Source organism: Mobula hypostoma, chromosome 2 (assembly GCF_963921235.1).
Source record: "Mobula hypostoma chromosome 2, sMobHyp1.1, whole genome shotgun sequence".
NCBI lineage: Eukaryota > Metazoa > Chordata > Chondrichthyes > Myliobatiformes > Myliobatidae > Mobula > Mobula hypostoma.
The window spans coordinates 205,190,071-205,213,481 of record NC_086098.1 but is presented as its reverse complement, the minus strand read 5'-3'; the positions used below and the strand labels follow the sequence as shown (position 1 = coordinate 205,213,481).

General features: G+C 41.8%; 1 protein-coding gene across 1 annotated transcript in view; it reads left to right on the top strand.

Annotated features, from left to right (window-relative positions):
• LOC134342830 (cadherin-4-like) overlaps window positions 1-23,411 on the top strand; it is a 781,531-nt gene that overhangs the window by 737,529 nt on the left and 20,591 nt on the right. Inside the window, exons 13-14 of the mRNA XM_063041443.1 lie at window positions 1,223-1,456; window positions 1,535-1,674. Coding sequence (XP_062897513.1) covers window positions 1,223-1,456; window positions 1,535-1,674 — 374 coding nt within the window. The remainder of the gene's footprint in view (window positions 1-1,222; window positions 1,457-1,534; window positions 1,675-23,411) is intronic.

The window sequence follows — 23,411 nt, the reverse complement described above, 5'->3', positions numbered from 1 at the left end:
CTGATGTTCCTGCACCATTACACTTTGTGAAATGACAATTGCCCATAGTATTTGTTGGTAACCCTATAAAAATAATAGAAGTAATTGTGCCTGGAGAATATGGTATATGATTGAAAGGCTGGTGTACCAGAAGTAGAATCAGGTTTATTATCCCTAACATATGTTATGCAATTTGTTGTTTTGCAGCAGCAGTAAAGTACAATACATAATAATAAATGCTGTAAGTTACAATAAGAAATATAAAAAATAAACAAGTAGTGCAAAAAGCGAGCAAAAGTGAGGTAGTGCTCATGGGTTTATGGTCTGTTCAGAAATCTGATGGCGGAGGTGAAAAGCCTGTTCCTAAAATGTTGAGCGCATGTCTTCAAGCTCCTGTACCTCCACTCTGATGGTAGCAATGAGAAGAGGATACAGTATGTCCTGGATGGTGAGGGTCCTTCAAGATGGATACCATTTTTTTGAGGCATTGCCTTTCGAAGGTGTCCTCAGTGGTGGGGAGGCTAGTACCCATGATGGAGCTCTGCAGCTATTTCCAGTCCTGGTACCTCCATACCAGACAGTGATACAAGCAGTCAAAATGCTCTCCACAGTCCATTTGTAGAAATTTGCTGGACTCTATCGTGACACTCCGAATCTCCTCAAATTCATAATGCAATGCCTCCTAAGGTTTTGATGTGCCTTCTTCATAATTGCATCAATATGTTGAGCCCAGGATAGATCTTCAGCGATGTCGACATCTAAGAATTTGAACTGTAAACCAGCATAAAACAGCAACATTTAGTCAAACTGACTTTATTGATTGGTTTCCATCTTATGATGAATTCAGTCATGTGCAATGTAAATGCATTATTGCATAAGCAGTTTTAATACTGAGATTATATCTATCTTAAAGTATTTAACCTATAGATTGACAGTACAAGCAAGTGTACATTGATAGAATAATAATTCTTTATCATAGCAGTTTAATTAAAGAATGCACTGGGGTTCTGGTATTGGCTTATTCTGTAAGTACTTGTTGCACAATTGAGAGCTTTATTTGTTTTTTCTCATCAATGAAGGATGTTTTTCCATGTAGATATTTTATGCTAATTTTAGATGTTTCATGCTTATGATTTACAATCACTGTGAGATTATTCCTGCTTTTTTTCAGTTGTGAAAGAGCTCATTGATTTGTTTACGATGTATAAAATTCCTATTAATTTTCTCTCTTTGTATTCATCAGGGGACTCTGCACAGCTCAGTTTGAGGATTGGATTCCTGATCGCTGGTGTCTATGATGTTCCAATCATAGTCACAGATTCTGGCAACCCTCCATTATCAAGCACCACTGCTATTAAAGTGAAAGTGTGTCCTTGTGATGAGCATGGAGACTGTACAGCCATTGGGGCTATTGCAGCAGCTGGATTGGGTACCGGAGCCATTATAGCAATCCTCCTATGCATCATCATTTTGTTAAGTAAGTAATGAAGGTAGAATTAAACAATGATTAAAGTCTCTGTGTGCCATACTAACAATATAATACTTGTTCCTTCAGTTCTCGTCTTGCTATTTGTGATATGGATGAAACGCAGGGATAAGGAACGACAAACGAAACAACTTCTAATTGATCCAGAGGACGATGTCAGGGACAACATTCTGAAATACGACGAGGAGGGTGGTGGAGAAGAGGATCAGGTAAGACTGTATTTGAACATAATTCTGCTATACAATATATTAACTACATATCTGAAGTTCATTCTGGGCAGACTTACGTGTTAGAAGATTTGATGTGCATCTTAAAGAGAAAATGTTGCAGTTCACAAAAACTCAGTGTAGCTCTTATAGAACATTGACTTAAAATCTGTACTGCAGAGGTAGGGAAGTCAAAAGGACTAATGTACCTTTGTTGCAGTGTATCAACTTCTGTGATACAAGTGCAATTTTGTTTTCTCCAGTTCATTGATTTTGTTTAAAGATCCACAGAAATAAAAAATTTACTGAAGTAAGTGATTGTGCAGTGTTCAGCACTTCCCCTACATTTGACCTTGGCAATAACATTAGTGAAGCAGAATAGATGATAAACTGATTTTATCATCTAATAAGAGCAATGAAGCACCACATCTGCAAAAGGATTCTGCATCAGCATGATACATTAGAAATTATTTCAGCATAACAAGGTTGAGCTTTGTGTTCATTGCCCCAGATGTTGTGGGGGAAAATCATGTAAGTCCCAGCAAGTTTTGAATCTCTATCTTTGCTTTTTGAAAATGCATAAATCCTGAAATTCCTAACAGCATGAGCCAGTATTTTTCCAGCTACTTTCTGCCATTCACTTCCTCATTGTCCAGTCACAGAGTGGACTTTCAAACTTAGGATAGAGATAGGATCTATGGGCATTTAGAGAATCATGGTCTGATCAGGGACTGTCAGCATGGCTTTGTGAAGGGCAAATCATGTCTAACAAGCCTCATAGAGTTCTTTGAGGAGGTGACCAGGCATATAGGTGAGGGTAGTGCAGTGGATGTGATATATATGGATTTTAGTAACGCATTTGACAAGGTTCCACAAGGTAGGCTTATTCAGAAAGTCAGAAGGCATGGGATCCAGGGAAGTTTGGCCAGGTGGATTCTGAATTGGCTTGCCTGCAGAAGGCAGAGGGTCGTGGTGGAGGGAGTACATTCAGATTGGAGGGTTGTGACTAGTGGTCTCCCACAAGGATCGGTTCTGGGACCTCTACTTTTCGTGATTTTTATTAACGACCTGGATATGGGAATAGAAGGGTGGGTTGGCAAGTGTGCAGATGACACAAAAGTTGGTGGTGTTGTAGATAGTGTAGAGGATTGTTGAAGATTGCAGAGAGACATTGATAGGTTGCAAAAGTGGGCTGAAAAGTAGCAGATGGAGTTCAACCCAGAGAAGTGTGAGGTGGTACACTTAATGGCAGGATACTTGGTAGTGTGGAGGAGCAGAGGGATCTGGGGGTACATGTCCATAGATCCCTGAAAATTGCCTCATAGGTAGATAGGGTAGTTAAGAAAGCTTATGGGGTGATAGCTTTCGTAAGCCGAGGGATAGAGTTTAAGAGTCGCGAGGTAATGATGCAGCTCTATAAAACTCTGGTTAGGCCACACTTGAAGTACTGTGTCCAGTTCTGGTTGCCTCACTATAGGAAGGATGTGGAAGCATTGGAAAGGGTACAGAGGAGATTTACCAGGATGCTGCCTGGTTTAGAGAGTATGCATTATGATCAGAGATTAAGGGAGCTAGGGCTTTACTCTTTGGAGAGAAAGAGGATGAGAGGAGACATGATAGAGGTGTACAAGATATTAAGAGGAATAGATATAGTGGATAGCCAGCACTTCTTCCCCAGGGCACCACTGCTCAATACAAGAGGACATAGCTTTAAGATAAGGGGTGGGAAGTTCAAGGGGGATATTAGAGGAAGGTTTTTTACTCAGGGAGTGGTTGGTGCGTGGAATGCACTGCCTGGGTCAGTGGTGGAGGCAGATACACAAGTGAAATTTAAGGGACTACTAGACAGGTATATGGAGGAATTTAAGGTGGGGGGTTATATGGGAGGCAGGGTTTGAGGGTCGGCACAACATTGTGGGCCGAAGGGCCTGTACTGTGCTGTACTTTTCTATGTTCTATGTTCTATAGAGAATCAATTTGCAGCAGGTCTGATCTAATGCAGGATCATTAACTAAACGGAGGCAAATGTCTCCGTGGGAGCAAGGTAAGTTTTAATTCATTTTCAATTTTAACGCTGTCTTACTTAATAGTTTTCAATTGTTTTGAGTACATTTGTTTTTTTTTTATTTTTAATTAACTTTTAAAACTTTTTTCTAAATAAAAATCCAAGAATCAACCTGCAAGCAAAACTGTTAATTTTGTGGTTGCACTAATCATATTGTATGAATTATTAGCTGGAGCAATTTCAGCTTCTGTCTTCTGTTAATTCTAAAGTAAGTGTTGCATGTAACAGAGTTCTGGATCGATTGATTACATGTTCCCAAGTTATGTTTATAATCTCTGCTGTTGAATTGTGTCAGTGCATTCTGTTTACAAGAAATTAAGAATGGAATGTACAATACATGTGTACCAAGTTTAAGCTCAAGTTCAAGGTTTATTATCATTCAACCATACATGAATACCCATGAATATAGCCAAACAAAGCAGCATTACTCTGGAGCCAAGGTGCAAAGTTTAATACCAATAGTCATTCATAGCAAAGGCATATATAGCATATATAAGACAGGAGTAAAATACAGTCACACAAAAAATATATAGTCCAAGTCCCTGAGTCTATGAATATTGCAGCAGTCTGCAGTCAAACAAAATATAGCTTGTCATCTTCCGAGTGAACACTGGGAGGGTACAACTGACGCCAGCATAGGCACTGTGCTACACCACCTCCAGCCTCTGGTGGAGTGCCTGACTCTGACACTTCCCTCTGGGCAGCTGCAAGCAGGTGACCCTGTAGCTCAAGTCTTAATCCTTGCTATGGGGTGGCATGGTAGCATAGTAGTTAGCACAACGCTTTACAGTACCAGTGACACGGGTTCAATTCCCACTGCTGTCTGTAAGGAATTTGTACGTTCTCCCCATGACCTCATGGGTTTCCTCCGGATGCTGTGGTTTTCTCCCATAGTCCAAAGACATACCGATTGGTAGGCTAATTGGTCATTGTAAATTGTACTGTCATTAGGTGAGGTTAAATTCGTGGAATTGTTGAGCAGCATTGCTCAAAGGGACAAAAGGGCCTATTCTGTGCTTTATCTGAATTTATAGATATATAAATAATATTAAAAATAAAGAGGTCCTGCAGTTCTACCACCGTTCACCAATAAACCATTGAATTGGACCTGCAGCATTCCACAGCACCAATGTTCAACAGGGTCTTGTGATCACAACAAGAGTGACTATAATTTCTAAAATGTACAGTGTAATTTCTATCCGAGTGAAACTTCACAGTCATTTGGTAATTAATACAAAATGTATTCAAAATTCTATAGATTTTTAAAATCTATTACTCTCTGGAACTGGCTTCCTGGTCAGATTATTGTGATAAAGAGGACTGAACATTGGGTTCATTTTCCACAGTGTGCCACTTTCAGGCATCTCTTAAAAAAAATGGGAGTACATTCTAAAACTTAGTTAAGCTTTCTGTTACAGATTATTGTGAAGGTGACAATACTAATCAAGAAAGGTATTGTTCTGAAGGAAGAGAATTGAGCAGTCAGCATATAGATTTCATTGGTTAGGACTGAGAAGCACAAAGAAATCTGTCAAAATTTTGACATGATTCAAAAGGTCGCGCGGTAATGAATGTAAGAAAGACAAAGCAAACCTCTGAAGAATTTACAGAAGTGTGCACAATCGGTAGGATGGTGATGGGGATTGTTATTACTCTAAAGTTCATAGAGACACACAGGAGCAGCCTCTTGGGCCACTCACCATCAACTCAGATTCTTCCAATCATCTGTACACTCAAGGTATTTTACAGTGGCCAATTAAGCTGCCAACTTGTGCATCTTAGCAATATGTGTGGAAAATGGCAGAGATGTGGCATTTCAGCTGTAAGCTTAGATCGGAAAAGTTGCCCTGGTTCTTGTTGGAGCAGAGAAAATTGAGAAGAGATTTGACAGAAGTGTACAAGATTATGACTGGTAAGTAGAGTGAAACTCTTTACAATAACATCAAAAACACATATTTATAATTTTGGGCAATATATACAAAGGGAGATGTGAGAAAGAGAGTCATTGGGATCTAGACTTCACTGCCAGTTATGGTAGTTGAACAAAAACAATCAGTCTTCTAAAAGGAAATGTTTTAGCACTTGAGGAGGATTGATTTGCAAACTAATGAGGATAGACTAGGGGAATGGAACCAATGGAGTTTCTCTGTTATTGGTTAGAAATGACTCAATGACTCAATTGTCCTACTGGGTTGTAACTATTCTGTAAATGAAGAGAAGATTAAAAAGTTCAATAGATTATTGTACATGTCCATTCGAAATTTTACTAAAAATTGGAGCAAACATTATCCTTTTCATCAACCCACCCCATCTTGACATGATGTAGACACAGCTTGATCTATTTTCAGTCACAAAATTTGTTAAGCCATAGATTTATGCTTCTTCTATTTATTGTTCATAATTACGAGTGTGATGGAGCAAGCTCTAAGTTCTTGTTACTGTACAATTATATTGTAGACTCCAAGGTTTTGGGATGAAATACACTCTTGAGTTTTGATACCTGAATGGAAACTTCCTGAGTTAATTTTTTAAAGATAGCACAAATACATATTGGTTTCCTTCCATTAATACTAATGTGCTGAGAGAGAGAGTGAAGAAACCAGCACTGTTAGAAGTTAGTTTAATTAATCCCTGCTCTACATTATTAATAATAACTATTTTTTCCTGAATGTTTTATTCTGTGTATTTATTTTAGTTTTTTCATATTGGTTGGGGTTGTAAGCGTGTAATATGCTGCACTAAGCACAAGAATCAGAAGTCTGTTGAAATATTAAGGAATGATGACTTATTTTGGTTTCTTCCCAATATGTCAAAAGCTTAGGCTTCAAAGGATTTTTTTACACCATCACTTGTGCCTTGTAGGACCATCAAGGAAATCAGTGAAACATCAGCATTGACTAATTGGTAAAGCTAGAGCATGCTTGTATTATTTTTGGGCTTTTTTAATGAACCAGCTGATGTGATTTCCTGTCAGAGATAATGAAGGCTTGATGCAAGGTCATAGGAATATCTGGGGAATCAGCTCATTATATACAAACCAGAACTTAGACAACACACAGGCATGGTCTGATAAGTGACATGTAATACTTGCAGCTCCCGAGTGCAAAGCAGTTCCCAACTCAAACAATAACGAGTCTAACCACCTACCTTTGATATTCATTAGACAAACCTGCTATCAACATCCTGGGTAGCACACTTAATCAGAAGCTCAACTGGACTAGGCACAATAGCAGCCATGTTGTCACATTATATCAGGAAGTAAACAACTTCATGAAAAGTTAATTTCACTTAATTGACAACCAATTACAAAAAGAAATAAAAAACTCAAAAGAAAACATGTTTGGCAAAATAACTGCTAATTTAGAAGAAAATAGTGTACAACAACAGTGAAGCTTTACGCAACAGCAAACTATTTAACAACAATATTACAGGTGTTGCAATACTCGTATTGGTTGACATTGTGCTCCAGTTCTAGTGCAGTGCATTTACTATTGCTGTGTTTAGCTCTTGCCAGGATTATTGCACTTCAAATCTCATCATTGCCTGGGTCCAATCATGGGCCAAAGAGCTGAATTCTAGAGGTGAGATGGAAGTGACTGCCCTTAACATCGGTGTAGCTTGTGAATAACTGTTGCATCAAAGTATCTTGGAGAAAATGAAGTCAATGGATAGTAAGAGGATAAAACTGCAATTGTTGAAATAACATCTAACACTGTAGAAGATGGCTGTGATTGCTTGTGGTCAACCATCCCAACCCCAGAGCATCATTGCAGGGATTTGACAGGGTAGAATCCTCAGTCTAATCACCTTCAGCTGCTTTGTAAAGACAAAAGTGAGCCTGTTTGCTGATGATTGAGTAATACTAAATTCCTTTTAGAAGTCCTCAGAAAAAGAAGTAGCTCATTTCCGCATCTAACAAGACCTGGACTATTAACAGGCATGGGCTGATGAGTGGCAGTCAACATTTCCGACACAGAATTATCAGGTACCATCACCTCCTTTGAGGCACAATTTAACCACCAACCCTTGACATTCATTAGTGTCAGCTGGTGCCCCAGCAATGGCATCCTGAGATTCAGCATTGACCAGGGACTCATATGGATTAGGCATGTAAACCCTGTAGCTTCAAATGTAGGTCAGCAGCCATGTTTCCTGTGGTGAGTGACTCTACTCCTGACACTAAACCCTTTATACAAGTCTGAAGTGTGACGAAATAGTTTCTATCCCCTTGCATTAGTGCAGTACCAATTGCACTCAGGAAGTTCGACACCATGTAAGGTAAAGCCAACCGACTGGTACTTCATGCATCACCCTGAAATTCTCACTACTATTGGCACAGGGTAGCAACAGTGTGTGCCATACACAAAATGCATTGCAGTAACTCTCATTGGCTACTCAAATAGCACCATCCAAGCTCTTACCCTTTCCAATGAAGAAAGATGTGGAGGGGTTCTCACCTGGGAACTCCACCACCCACAGGCTGTTCTTCAACTCATTTTATATCCTCACTTGGAAGGAAGTGAGGATACACAGACAGGAAGGTGAGAGCAAATCAAATAACCACATGTTACAACAGTAACCTTAAAGTGGATGGGTTATAGCAGCAGAAGACCATTCCAGATTCCGCTCCTGTAACTAATAAAGTGTCACAAATCCTTCATCATTATTTGGCCTAAATTTTTGAACTCTCTACCCAGTGGTATAGTGTTCACCAAAGTGACTACACTAGCTTACTATCCCATTCTCAAGGGTGTGATAGACAGGAAATGCTGTCTTTACCAATGACCCCATATCATGCAAAATGACAAAAACAATACTAAACGAGTGTTACTCTGAAGTGTTAGTTATGTTCTTTTGCTTTCCAACTTGAGTACAAAATTAGTAACAATGTAGTACAACAATTTGCAGGGGAAAAGTACTGAATCTCTCCTGCCAAAGGTACTAATGCTGTCACGGTTTAATTTGAAAGGTTTTGGCACTATTTCCTTCAAAAACAAATATATCTACTTTGCCAGAGCAATTTGTACATAGCAGATAGTTATTGCTGAGAGAAGGGAAAGTGTGAAATCAGACATTTCCAACTTGCATGTTGTGTGCCTGTGTTCCTGGTGCATTTGGGTACTATTATGTGAAAGTATCACAAAAATGTAATTCAACTCAAGTCAGGGGAAGCAGAGAGTGTATCCAGTGCATTCAGTGGCCACTTAATTAGCTACATCCGTACACCTCATTAATGCAAATATCTACTCAGCCAATCATATAGCAGCAACTCAATGCATCAAAACAATGCAGACATGGTCAAAAGGTTCATGTGTCGTTCAGATCAAACATCTGATTAGGGAAGATACTGTATGTGATCTAAGTGGCTTTGACTGTTGATGGATTATTGGTGCCAGACAGGGTGGTTTGAGTATCTCTGAAATTTTCACACGCTACATCTCTAGAATTTACAGAGAATTATGTGAAAGCAAAAAAAAAAAATCCAGTGAGTGGCAGTAATGTGTGGCCCTGTAAATGAGAGAGGTCAGGGGAGAATGGTCAGACTTCCTCAAGCTGACAGGAAAGTGACAGTAAATCAAATAACCACACATTACAACAGTAACCTTAGAGTGGATGGGTTACAGGGCAGGATACCATTCCAGATTCCACTCCTGCAAACTAATAAAGTGGCCACTGAGTGTATTTCAGTTTGACCAGTAGGACAGAGCAAGTTGGTGGAATTATGCACTGTGACTGCTTTTCTTTTCCTTTATTAACTGGATGAGTGAGTGTGTAATAATCTATAATGCTTTCTGGAAAGAGAAGATTACTGATCTCTGTAGATTAAAGTTTAAAACTTCAAACAAAAATTGAATTGGATAAAATAGTTCAAGTTAAATAAAAGGTTGATGGTATTTAAAGTAGAAACGCCAGCTGGTCCAGGTGGAATACCTTGAGATATTGATAATGATAATAAATGTTGTTAGTGTAGATAATCTGATAACAATTTTCTAAACACCCTTTTATGTTGGAGGTTTCTAGAGAAATTATGGGTTGTAATGATGTATTTCTGCTCAATAAAGAGAAGCAGTAATGCAGCAGTCTGAGGCTAATAAAACTTCTTATCAGAGGCGGTAAATTTAAGGACATCTCATCGATCTTTGCTCAGGTTGGCAGAGAGAAGAGGTTTAGATTTAGATTTACTGTTTTTGGGTTTTGGTGCAAAGCTATGCAACTCCTCCTCGCTGACAATCAACACTGCAGCTCCTCAAAGATGCATGCTTAACCATTACTCTACTCTCTCTACAGCCATGACTGTGTGACTAGGCACTGCTCAAATGGCATCTATAAATTTGCCGATATCACAACTATTGTTGGCTGAATTTCAGATAGTGACAAGGAGGTGTATGGGACTAAGATATATCAGCTAGTTGAGTGGTGCTGCAAAAACAACCTTGCATCCAATGTCAGTAAGACTAAAGAATTGATTGTGGACTTCAGGAAAAGGAAGTCGAGGGAACACACACCAGTCCTCATCGAGCAAACAGCAGTGGAAAGGGTGAGCAGTTTCAAGTTCCTGGGTGTCATCATCTCTGAAGATCTATCCTGGGTCCAACATATTGATGCAGTTAGAAAGAAGGCACAGCCTTGTATTTCCTTAGTAGATTGGGGAGGCATGGTATGTCACTGAAGGGCTTCACAAATTTCTAGAGCTAATGGAGAGCATTCTGACTGGTTGCTTCACCATCTGGAATGGAGGGGCCTCTGCACAGGAATGGAGAAAATACTATAGAATGTTGCAAACTCAGCTAGCTGCATCATGGGCACTAGATCCCCCAGCATCAAGGAGGAGGTACAGGAGCCTGAAGTCACACCCGCTTCATTTCAGCTTCTTCTCCTCTGCCATCAGATTTCAGACAATGAAACCATGTACAAGACCTCACAAATTTTTTGCTTTCTTTATTTCTTATTCTAATTTATAGTTTTTTAATATTATGTATTGCAATGTACTGAAGGCACCAAACAACTAATTTCACAACATATGACAGAGATATCAAGTCAAGTCAAATCAAGTCAAATTTATTGTCATTTAACTATATAGTTGTATATATAGTGTATATAACCATATAACATATATAGAAATGAGACAACATTTCTTCAAACCAGGGTGTAACGCACAGTAGTACAAATAACACACGATTATTTATGAAGGTAAGGATAAAACCTACAGAAGAATCACACATAAATAACAAACTGAAGTGCATTAATATTAAATATTGTAAGTTACCGGACAGATTAACCAGTGACATTTTGAATATGATGGCCAGGGAGTTTCGAAGCCTAATCGCCTGGGGGGTGGGGGATGAATCTGATTCTGATTCTGATTCCTAACCGTACTCATTAGTCTTAATGGGGTAGTTTTTTCACCCTGTGATGATAATTACTAAAAATAGAGCCGTTGCTGTGCATTGAAAGATGTCATACTAAAATTAAAATGGCAAACAACCTTTGAAAAATTGGATAACTTTTTCTCGAATTCAGCACGTCTTTTATTACGGATGCAGATAATGCAAAAAGAACTTTTGCAGAAAGATTATTGAAAGATGTAAATTTTTTTTCCAGGGTAAGATCTGTCATTAGTTGCCTCATTTATTGCCTTGACAAAAATCTAGACAACCGTGGTTTTCTGAAAAAAATGCCAATGTGAGCCCTTAGAATTGAAATTGCCTAGCAGGAAAAACATTCTGTAGAAAGTAAATAGTACTATCTTGTGAGCATTTTTAATTATATTTGCTTGAGGAACAATATAGACTGATGCAAATGAAGAGAGTAAGGTTCGTTTCTTCTTAATCATAAGACGACAGGGAACAGTGAATTGATTGACTGAGATTGATGAATCTATTGTTCAACTATCAATTTTTTTGATTATCTTGTATTATGACTTGTATTTTTTGAGCAAAAGTTCATTCAATAAACATGTACCCCCAGATCCCTCTGCTCCTCCACACTACCAAGTATCCTGCCATTTACTTTGTACTCTGCCTTGGAGTTTGTCCTTCCAAAGTATACCACCTCACACTTCTCTGGATTGAACTCCATCTGCCACTTCTCAGCCCACTTCTGCATCCTATCAATGTCTCTCTGAATCTTCGACAATCGTCTACACTATCTACAACACCATCAACCTTTGTATCATCTGCAAACTTGCCAAGCCACCCTTCTACCCCCACATCCAGGTCGTTAATAAAAATCACGAAGAGTAGAGGTCCCAGAACAGATCCTTGTGGGACACCACTAGTCACAACCCTCCAATCTGAATGTACTCCCTCCACCACCACCCTCTGCCTTCTGCAGGCAAGCCAATTCTGAATCCACCTGGCCAAACTTCCCTGGATTCCATGCCTTCTGACTTTCTGAATTGTGAACAGTTCTAACAGGTAGGGCAAAGAATAGAACAAGGAAGGTGATATAAAGATCAATTAGAATGCAAAATAGAATATTGGGAGTAGAATTTTGGATATGATGATGCTTGAACATGGAAATCGGACTGGCAGACCATTGGAAATGATCTGATTGGTGTGTCTGTGTCTCAGGGATAGGAGTGTGTAGTGTCAGAAGTTATAATTCAAATCAAATCCAAGAATTGTGGACCTTGATTCGGGTATTATCTGTGCGGCAGGAAATTAAAGCCTTCCATCGGGAGCAAATAAAATGAATTTGGTCATCACAATATTTGATAGGACGGAAATTAACATTGTTGTAGCAACTCGACATCAGAAAGGCAATAGGGCATTTAAAAAATGGCAGTGACTTAGAAGAGCAGGGTGTCATTGTATGAAAATAGCAGTCAGTGACTGTCTTCCAAAGACATCTGTAGATATGGAAGAGAAAATTGCCTAGAATAGCTGAGTGGATTGGCTTTCCAAGTGACAATATGGGATTGAAATTACGGTCAATAATACGGATACACATGTTACAGCTGGATCAGCAAGAGTTAGAACAGTTTTGATGGCCTGAACAATGGGAAGGAGAGGAGAAGGATATTGCAAATTCCATGATTTAAATTAAAATTAGTGATGTCATCTCTCCCACTTGTTTTTGTAAAACAGCTGCTAAATACTGTTGTTAAATGACCCGCTCATCAAATGAAGCTAAATTTTCTCTCTCCAATTAACACCCTGTGTTTTTGAATCAAAGGCGCAATTAGGGCATTTTCATAGCTCTAAGCTCAAACCTAGATGTTGTGAATTTCCCTACGAAGAAGAGCCAATTAGTAAAACTTGGACTGCATGCCTTCCTCTTCGTCGCACTTCTCCGTGGAGTGAGATCAGCAATTAGGTGTGGAATTCAATCATATTTAATTAATAACTCCAAGTACTTTTTTCCCTTCCATCAATATACTTATCTAATTTATTCCTCTGGCCCATCGTAGTTAATTAATTTCCAGTTAATAGCCTGCATCTGTAAGTGAGAAATGAGTTACAGTCAAAATGCTTTTATTAATGTTGCTAGAATACAATCAGTGGCCACTTTATTAGGTACACATGTACACCTGCTTGTTATTGCAATTATCTTATCAGCCAATCATGTGTAAACAACTCAGTGTATAAAAGGATGCAAACATTGTCAAGATGTTGTTCAGACCAAACATCAGAATGGGGAAGAAATATGATCTAAGTGACGTAGACTGCGGAATGATTGTTGGTGCAAAACTGAGTTGTTTGAGTAGCTCAGAAACTGCTAATCTCCTGGGACTTCCATACACAACAATCTGTAGAGTTCAGGTAGATAGATAGATAGATGTACTTTATTGATCCCAAGGGAAATTGGGATTCGTTACAGCCGCACCAACCAAGAATAGAGCATAAATATAGCAATACAAAAGCCACAAACAATCAAACAACAAATGCAAACTCTGCCAGATGGAAAATAAGTCCAGGACCAGTCTATTGGCTCAGGGTGTCTGACCCTCCACAGGAGGAGCTGCACATTCGATGGCCACAGGCAGCAACGACCTCCCGTGCCGCCCAGTGTTGTATCTCGGTGGAATATGGCCGAAGTCCAACAGTAAGAAGTTCAATATCCAGTCTACAAACACGTTCCTCGATTGTAATATGACCTGGATTGCACCATCTGTTGTTAACCAGAACAGTAAGCACCCAACTCCTTTACGCTTACCGCTCTCAGTGCACTTCCGGTCAGCCCAAACGGTCTGGAAGCCGTCCATGGAAAAGTTTTGATCGGGTATGTCCTCGTGCAGCCCCGTTTCAGTGAAATACATCACACTGCACTCCCGAAATGTTCTCTGATGCCTGGCTAGCACCGTGAACTCGTCCATTTTATTACCCACCGAACTCCTCTTCTCCATAAGTCTCTGTGGTCTCGACCCGGTCCTCTTTCCTTGCCTTTGTGATCCCCCTCTGCATCCTCTGTGTGTTTTCCTCCAGGTTTCAGCAGGGGTGTCCGCCGCTCTGTTCGCTAAACCGGCCGGCATAAGCGCAAGCAGCTGGTCCCTGGAATAAACAATGCGACCATGCTTCTGCCCCGCTAATGAGACGTGTTGGAATGTAACTATTTCCAGCGCTAAAAACCCAAATAAAACTCTCTCTACCAGCATGTTAGAGAGGGTGCAGCTTCGATGTGTTACCGTGAAAAGAAATACAAAATATAACGTAAGTTAAAAAGTAAGAAGAAAAAAGTAAGAATACTGATCGGAATGGCTGTAACAGGCTGCATGCACGACTGGCGCGTGCGCACTAACACAGAGAATGGTGCGAGAAAACATTTACAAATCCAGCAGTTCTGTGGGTGAAAATGCCTTGTTAATGAGAGAGGTCTGAGGAGAATGGCCAGACTGGTTCAAGCTGACAGGAAGGTGATAGTAACTCAAATAACCATGCGATACAACAGTAATGTGCAGAAGAACATCTCTGAATGCACAGCACATTGAACTTTGAAGAGTATGGGCTACAGTAGCAGAAGATGATGAACATACACTCAGTGGCTATTTTATTAGATACAGGAGGTACCTAAAAAAGTTTCCACTGAGTGTCTGTAGTGTCAAGTGTCACCTTTAATGCATACCCTCTGCTATTAGATATTTTGTCTCTGGGAGAAAAGTACTGGCTCTCTTCTCTGTCTATGCCTCTTTTAATCTTATAAACGTCTATCAGATCTCCCCTCAGCCTCTGCCACTCCAGGTAAACAATTCAAGTTTGTCCAACCTCACCTTACAGCACATGCCCTTTAAGCCAGACAGTATCCTGGTAAAACTCTTCAGCACCCTCTCCAACGTATCAACATTATTCCTATAATGGAACGACCAGACCTGAATGCAGTATTCTAGATGTGGGCTACTTAAAAGTTTGAGGACAATTATAGCAGATTAGAACAAAGTGCAGAGGAAAAGTGCATGGCTGACGTATATGGAAGACTTTACAGCAAGGTAATAGAACATAAAACCACTACGGCACAGTACAGACCCTTTGGCCCACAATGAATAGCCAACCTCCATTTTTCATTCATCCACATGTCTAAGAGTTTCTTGTGCCCCTACTGTACTTGTTTCTGTTCAAAACCCCTAGCACGTCATTTCACACACTCAGCATTCAATGTAAATGCCAGTTTACTTCTGATATCCCTCCTTATTCTTTCCTCGAATCACATTAAAGTTACGTCCCCTGGTATTAGCCACTTCCTCCCTGGGAAAGTCTCCGCCTTTCCACTCCATTTATGCCTCTGATCATCCTGAAAACCTCTGTTAACTCACCGCTTATTCTCCTTCACTTAAGTAGAAAAGCCCTTAGCTTGCGCAAGCGTATCTTCAAGATGTTATATAATCCAGCCTGCATGCTGGTAAATCACCTCTGCACCTTTTTTGAAGCTTCTATATCCTTCCTATAATGAGGCAACTAGAACTGAACACAATATTCAATGTGTGTTCTAACCTGAGTTTTATAGCTGTAACATTACCTTTCAGTTCTTGAACTCAATCCCACCTGCCCCTGCCACACCTATTGAAGGCCAACATACCATTCACCTTCTTAAACACCTTAACAACTTGTGCGGCAACTTTGAGGGATCGATGGACTTCTATCCAAAGATCCCTCTGTTCCTCCACACTGCTATGAATCATGCCATTAACCATGAATTCTACTTTCAAAAGTGAATTATTCTGCACTTCTCCAGCAATCCGAGACTTTTGTGTTTTTCCTTACAGAGAAGTACAACATGCTGCTGAGGAGTGCTATGTCTGAAAAAATGCTCATGAAGCTTCCAAATAACTGTCAACGAATGAATGGTCTCTAAAAAGTTACCTTGTAGGAATCTTGAAAATCAGACTTCTGCAACTAGATACATTTTCACCTCAGGTTGTAGCAGATCTGATCTGGTTTTGGGTCCGAGTCTGCCTGGGACCTGATGAGAGTAAAGCTTTTCCTTTGGTTCTTTGTAGTCTTACCTTTCTATACCTGGTCCTTCACCTCCCCTTTCGTCCTGACTAGTAGAATTTTCTCCTGACTGTGAGGGACAACAGATGTGAGGAGGGAACAGGTTTTGTAATGTTATTTTGTAGTTTGTCCACTCATTTTTGTAGATCATGTGACTGTAAGTGTTCAATTCATCACTCATTTGGAAGTATAATCTGAGAATAATTTCCACCTCATCCCACGTCTCTTCCATTTTCAAACAAAAGAATGTCTGCAGATGCTGGAAATCCAAGCAACACACACAAAAGGCTGGACGAATTCAGCAGGCCAGGCAGCATCTATGGAAAAGTCTGTTTTCCATAGATGCTGCCTGGCCTGCTGAGTTCCTCTCGCATTTTGTGTGTGTTGCTTCTCCTCTATTTTACCCATTTCTCTAACGTGAAATACTGCATCGTGTCACTTTGCCTGATTGCCCCTTCTTCAATGGCTAAGATATTGAAGCATGTCTTGTCAAGTTTATCATATCAAACTCATTATCCACTTTATCCCTTGTGTCCTTTAAATAGGTTCAGCAAATTGTGCTTGAACAACAATGACTTTGCATTGTTTGACTGCAGCCTCGCAAGTTTTTTGTGTGGAAAGGATTCACAGCAACAACCTTGAGAGGCTTGTGATCACTATACTACTACTACTATGTCGACTCAGGCCTAGGGGGCCGGTGTCGGGCACAATGACGGACTCTCCACTTCTCCCTCTCCCTCATCAGTGTGTTCAGTTCATCTACATTAGCCGCGCCGCTGTCTTCTAGGAGCGTGTTGACCATAGTCTTGGGAGGGCACCCAGGGTTCACCCTCCCGTGTTTGGGCTCCCATATGATGACTAGGCTGGCAGGTAGCTCGGGCTGGCGTAGACAGTGCCCCGCTAGTTGCAGTCTTCTCGCCTCGATTTTAGTGGAGAGCATCGGTAGGTTGTTATAGAGTTCAACGTTCGTCATGTGCTGTAGCCAACTCACATCAAGAGCCATCCAGAGCATTCGTGTATAGCAGCCATCTAGAGACTTTTGTATCGTCTTAGTGAGTGTTCACATCTCGCATCCGTACGTGAGAATGGACTCTATGACTGCTATGAAAATCCTCTTTTTAAGCCCTCTGGTCAGATTCAACTTCCAGATTTCCTTCACGTTGTTCATGGCTCTCCACGCCAGCGCCTTCCGTATCTTCATGTCCTTCTCCAAACTCATCATTCTTGACCCGAGACACTTGTAGTCAAAGACTTTCTTAATGGTATCACTCTCTACGGTCTTGAGAGTACCTTCATTGCAGTTAAATGCCATGTACTCGGTCTTTTTAGTGTTTAGGTGAAGTCCAACTTTATTGCATTCTGTTTCCACTTTTGTCAGTAGCTGCTGTGCTTCCTCCATCTGGTCAGAGAGCAGGACTATGTCACCTGCAAATTCAAGATCTGTGAGTGTAACTGGTGTTACATATCTCATGGATATCTTGTGACCATGATGTAATGGTTTTTTTGTTGGAGGTCACCTGATGTAATTTTCCCACTGATGTGAGGTCACATGATGACCTGTTCTCAACAGGTATATAAAAGGGAGACCCCAGTGACGCAGTTTAGTTTTCCAGCTAGAATGTTAGCCAGAGACTCTGCTCCATTGCTTTTTTTTTTATGACGCAGTTCCATTTTTAAAACGGAGTGTTACGTTCTATTGTAAGGTACAATAGTGCTGGACTGGCAGTTTACCCATTTCTGCCAGATTTGTTGATGTACCTTTTCAGTAGTATTGGTGAGTGAAGACTTTATGGAAGTACAGGACCTGAAGGATTAAGAGAAGTTGGTATCGTTCGGCAGATTTAATAAAGGATCAATCTTATTGAGACTTTGTTGAAGAAGTAGTGGCCTGCATTGAAAATAACTCCTGCCAAAGGAGCAAGGTAGTTCATGCAGGATTTGCTCGCCAGAAGAAAGGTCAGTTGATTTTGACTCATTTATTTCCTTCGTTGTGAATCCTTTGGACAGAACCAGCAGGAAAGTCGCGTCTATGAAGAAATCCTTCTCCAGAGAAGTCTCTCCTAATTGACTGTATAAATCTCTTGGATTTTCGAATTTACCATTTTAAGAACTGTGTTTGACTTTACCGCTTTAAGAACTGTTTTCTCATTTATTGCTTTAAGAACCAGTACTGAGTGGCAGTTTGTGGAATGGCCGCATAGCAGTTAATTTCCGGTTAAGGTTTCGTTTGTTTTTTTTTATTGTTTATCAGTGTTTAATAAATGTTTGGTAGTTTTTATAAAACCTGACTCAGTTGATATTCATTGTTGCTGGTTACGTAACACTGGTCTGACCCTTTTGGTTCGCTCTGGTTTTATGGTAAAACCAAGCTTGTCATGATCTTTGGTAGCTTGACGCAGAGCGTAATCAAGGACGATTATAAAGATGTAGGGTGCCACAGTGTCTCCTTACAGCACACCAGCTGGAGCTCGAACACTGCTGTTTCTCCGTCTGGTATGGTGTTGGTAAAGCTGGACTCTATTGCTCTCAGTAGATGGTCTGGCACTCCGTAAGCCTTCAGAATCTTCAGCATTTTACCTCAGTGAATGGAGTCAAAAGCTTTGTGAAAATCGATATAAGTAAGCACGGCTGGTAGGTGTCACAATGGTGGGGCACTGGGAACAAGGGTGGACCCAAATGCAAGACACATCTTGTGAGGTTAAGTAAATTGAGTTTATTGTTCGATACCAGGAGAGCAAAGCAGCAGCAGGAATAGCAAACTGGACAAGGATTCAGGACTACGACTAGGCTGGGACAAGGGTCTGGGCTAGGGCTCAGAATCGGATCCCAGAACTAGAGGTGACATGAAGAGGCTACGGTATGGACTCCGAGCCAGAGACTGGGCAAGGACCCAGTACCTGGGTCATGCCTCGGGCTCGGACCCCAGAACCAGGCATGGACATGACATGGGCTAGAGAGAGGAGGAACATGGAAAAACAGAGCCTCGGTCTCGGGAGAGCAGGTACATGGAACCATGGACACATACACAGAACACAGTGTCGGGACCCCTCCTTGGGTACAGGACATAGGGCCAGGACTCACACACAGAACAGAGAGCCAGGACCCCTCCTGGGGTACAGGACATTGGGCCGGGACTCATACACAGAACAGAGAGCCGGAACCCCTCCTTGGGTACAAGACATTGGGCCGGGACTCATGACCCCCTGCGGGGCAACGGCAAGACGGCCTGACTTACCCCACGGAGGCGAGGACAAGACAAGACAAAACATGACCCCCCGCAGGGCAATGGCAAGATGGCCTGACTTACCCCACGGAGGCGAGGACAAGACAAGACAAGACATGACCCCCCGTGGGGCAATGGCAAGACGGCCAGACTTGCTTCACGGAGGCAAGGACAAGACAAGACCAACACGAAAGAACACCAGACAGTACCTATCTAGCTCCGGCCATAGAACTAGACCAAAGTGCAGGTGAGGGCTGCAGACGAGGGCTAGAGGCGAGAGGGGCAGAGAAGGGATTCAGACAGGGGGGTAGGACAGGAATCACAGACCGCCAGGACCAGGACTTGACTCAGAAATTGGATGCCGCCAGGGCCAGGACTCGACTCAGGACTTGGATGCCACCAGAGCCGGGACTCGACTTGGATGCTGCTAGGGTCAGGACTTGACGGTACTTGGATGCCCCCGGAGCCAGCACTTGACTTGGAGCCTCCGGGTAGTGGCGAACTCTTGACTCGGCCTGGGAACAGTAGACAGCGGTTCTTGATTCCCTCCGGCGGGTTACCTGATGGACCTACCTCGGTGAGGAAACTTTGCAGGCTCGCTTTGGCGAGGTAACTTGACAGGGGTGCTCCGGTGAGGAAAGGCGAATTACCGGCACTCGCTCCAGGCGGAGACTAGGCTTGCTCCGGCCAGATGACATTGGCACGCTGTATCTTTGGTGACTTTGCAGATGCTCTCGCGCCGAACAGCTGAAAACCGGAGACTATAAACTACCGGTTCAACCGAAAGTTAATTGCCTCCAATCACCAAGGACGAGGGACACGGGAAAACAGGAAACCAAAGGGAAACAGGGAGTCAACGGTCCGGATCGTAACATAAACAAGGTATATTTAAAGGGACCCCAATCCGGACCATGACAGTAGGTTGTTCTTCTTGACTTCCTCAATGATCCTACGGAGAGCAAGTATTTGCATTACTGTTGTGCGCTTCTGCTGAAAACCATTCTGATTGAATCTTAGCGTCAGTGGCGGTGCGAATCCTATTCAAGATCATCTGATTGTATAACTTTGCTAAGATGCAGGTCAAGCTGATACTGTGGTAGTTATCTGTGTTTGTGAGGGATCCAGACTTGGGGACTGGAATAATGTTTGAGAGTGACCACTGTTCTGGTTTCACACATCAAAGTTGCTGGTGAACGCAGCAGGCCAGGCAGCATCTCTAGGAAGAGGTGCAGTCGACGTTTCGGGCCGAGACCCTTCGTCAGGACTAACTGAAGGAAGAGTGAGTAAGGGATTTGAAAGTTGGAGGGGGAGGGGGAGATCCAAAATGATAGGAGAAGACAGGAGGGGGAGGGATAGAGGTCATCGAGTTTCCATCGAATTCTGCAGTAAGGATTCTGTCACTGACTGAGACTACACCTCGGTGCCTCCTTCGCCTTGCGTTTCAACATCAGCCCTACTCCACCTTGTGCTGACATCGTCGTCGGCTCTCTCCATGCAGACGAGGTGATGAGGTGCATCCCCTCTACCTCTGTGAACCTTATCTCTTCGTCAGGATGTACATGACAGTGTTCTTGGATCCCCAGGATGGAGATCTCGTATCTGCTTGCCTGTGATGCCAGCTCTGTGCATCAAGGCAAGAGGCAGATGGTGTTTGCGTTGAAGGTTGAGATGATTGTTTTTACCTTACAACGCAAAAGAGGCGCAGTTCGCTCAGCCCCCTTGTCGGACTCAACCCTCCCTGTAGGGTTTGAGGTTGCGTCTTCATACTGCCTGTCTCGGCCAGGGTCTGGGCATTCCGCAGAGTTCCTGAGCACTTCCGGCTCTGGAAGTATAGGGTTTGTTGGGTTGTGTGTCATCATAATGCCTTACAAGGCGCGAAACGAAAGACTGTGTGGCGCACCACTCTTCACACAGACAGTAGGTGGCCGTTGACTCACAAAGAGTTCATCCGCTCTTTGACAGGTTTTGTTTTTAGTCCTGCTGGGTGCCTACACACCCTCCTCCCTGGTTAACCGAAGTGCACCAGGGGTGTGCCGGTTCAGTCGCTGACAACCCGACCCGAGACAGGTAGTACTGGGCTACGTGGTACCAGTAGCAAGGCAAGGCCCTGACCTGACCTGATCACTATGCTCATATATAATTCATTTGTATTCTGGTAGATCTCCAGACCAAGGATCATAGCATGCAGCTCCTCCTCAATTTGTGTGTAGTACATTTCTGCCTCTATTAGTGCTTTTATTGTATATGCCATTTACTGATGATCTACAAGTTTATTGCTTCTCTTCTGAGGCCTCTTCTTCCAGTGCCAGTTTCATTGAAATAATGCATCACAGACACTGCTATAACTTTCTCCTTATTTCAATTGATTCCAAGTGTAGAAACAATTCCATTCCACATCCCTATTGGTTAGCTGTCAGCATACTCACACATCTCACCAAAAAGGATATAGGACCTATTTAGATAGTAGATGTAACCAGGACATCGTTATATTCCTGCAAAATTCATCAGGATTGACATCCATTTTGCAGTTTTGACTCTTGTTGAGTTTAACTTCAGATTATCTCTGATGATTACATGATTCATGAATAAGAATTCTTTCATTTTGGTTACACCCTGTTCACCAACTCATCAGGGCTCTGAGCTTCAATCATGGTATAACTGCCTCTTCCACTATTGTCCATCTTCCAATGGTCATTACCTCACCGACACATTAAGTGCAGCATGTACATTCTTCGTCAAAATTTCTCCAGTGCTGTTATGATTCAAAATGCCATTCTTGTTCAATGGGATTCACCACATGGTGTGATGAAGCTGGTTAATTATGGGTCTCTTCGTCGAGTTTTACAGCTTTAACCCATCTTCTTTTTAACCATCACTTTGAAAGGTTTTATTTTACTCAGAGCTAAGGAAATAACAACTACAGAATGTACAGAATAACTTCTCCTCTTCAGAACTCGATTAAGCTCTCTTAGATCCAGAAGATTTCCTTCAAGATTCCACAGTACATGTGGGCCTTAGTTCATGGTAGGAGGCAGGTCTGTGGTGTTAGAGTCTTAGCCTTAGGATAGCTAATGTCATGTCTTTATTTGCAAAGAAAGCAGGGATAAGCTAGGGAACAATAGGCCTTATACTAGAGGTGGGAAGATTATTGAAAATGATGCCGAGGGACAGGATATAATTGCATTCAGAAAGGCAAGAATTGATTCAGGTGAACACAGCTGGCCGGGAAGCATCTATAGGAAGAGGTACAGTCGACGTTTCGGGCCGAGACCCTTCATGACGAAGGGTCTCAGCCCGAAACGTCAACTGTACCTCTTCCTATATATGCTGCCTGGCCTGCTGCATTCACCAGCATTTTTTGTGTGTGTTGCTTGAATTTCCAGCATCTGCAGATTTCCTCATGTTTGCAAAGAATTGATTCAGGGTAGTTTACATGCATTGCCTGTGGGAAATCATCTCTCATAAATTTGAATGAGATTTTTAAAACAGTAACCAGGAGGATTGATGTTGTTTACATGGACCAGCAAGCTCTTTGTCAAGGTCCTGACTGGTATGCTGGTCTGGAAGGATAGATCACAGGGGATCTAAAATGAACAAGCAAATTGGATATAAAATTGGCTTGAGGGTAGGAGGCAGAGGGTGGAATAAAGGTTTGATTTTCAGAAAGGGGGCCTATGGTGTGAAGCAGAGATTGGTGCTGGGAGCTTTGTCATATATGTTAATGATTTGGATGAGAATGGATGTGGGATCGTTCATAAGAATGCAGATGGCACCAAAATTGGTGGTATAGTGGACAGTGAAGAAGGTTTTCTAATATTACAATGACTGTAGATAACCGGGAATGTTGGTGGTGATGATTGAAATTTAACCCAGACAAGTGCAAATTAATATATTTTGGGAATACATCACTTTGGTTATCACCTAAAACACTCAAAAACTTCTATAGATGTACCATGGAGAGCATTCTGACAGGCTGCATCACTGTGGGGGGGGGGGTCGCAGGGTGGCTACTGCAGAGAATTGA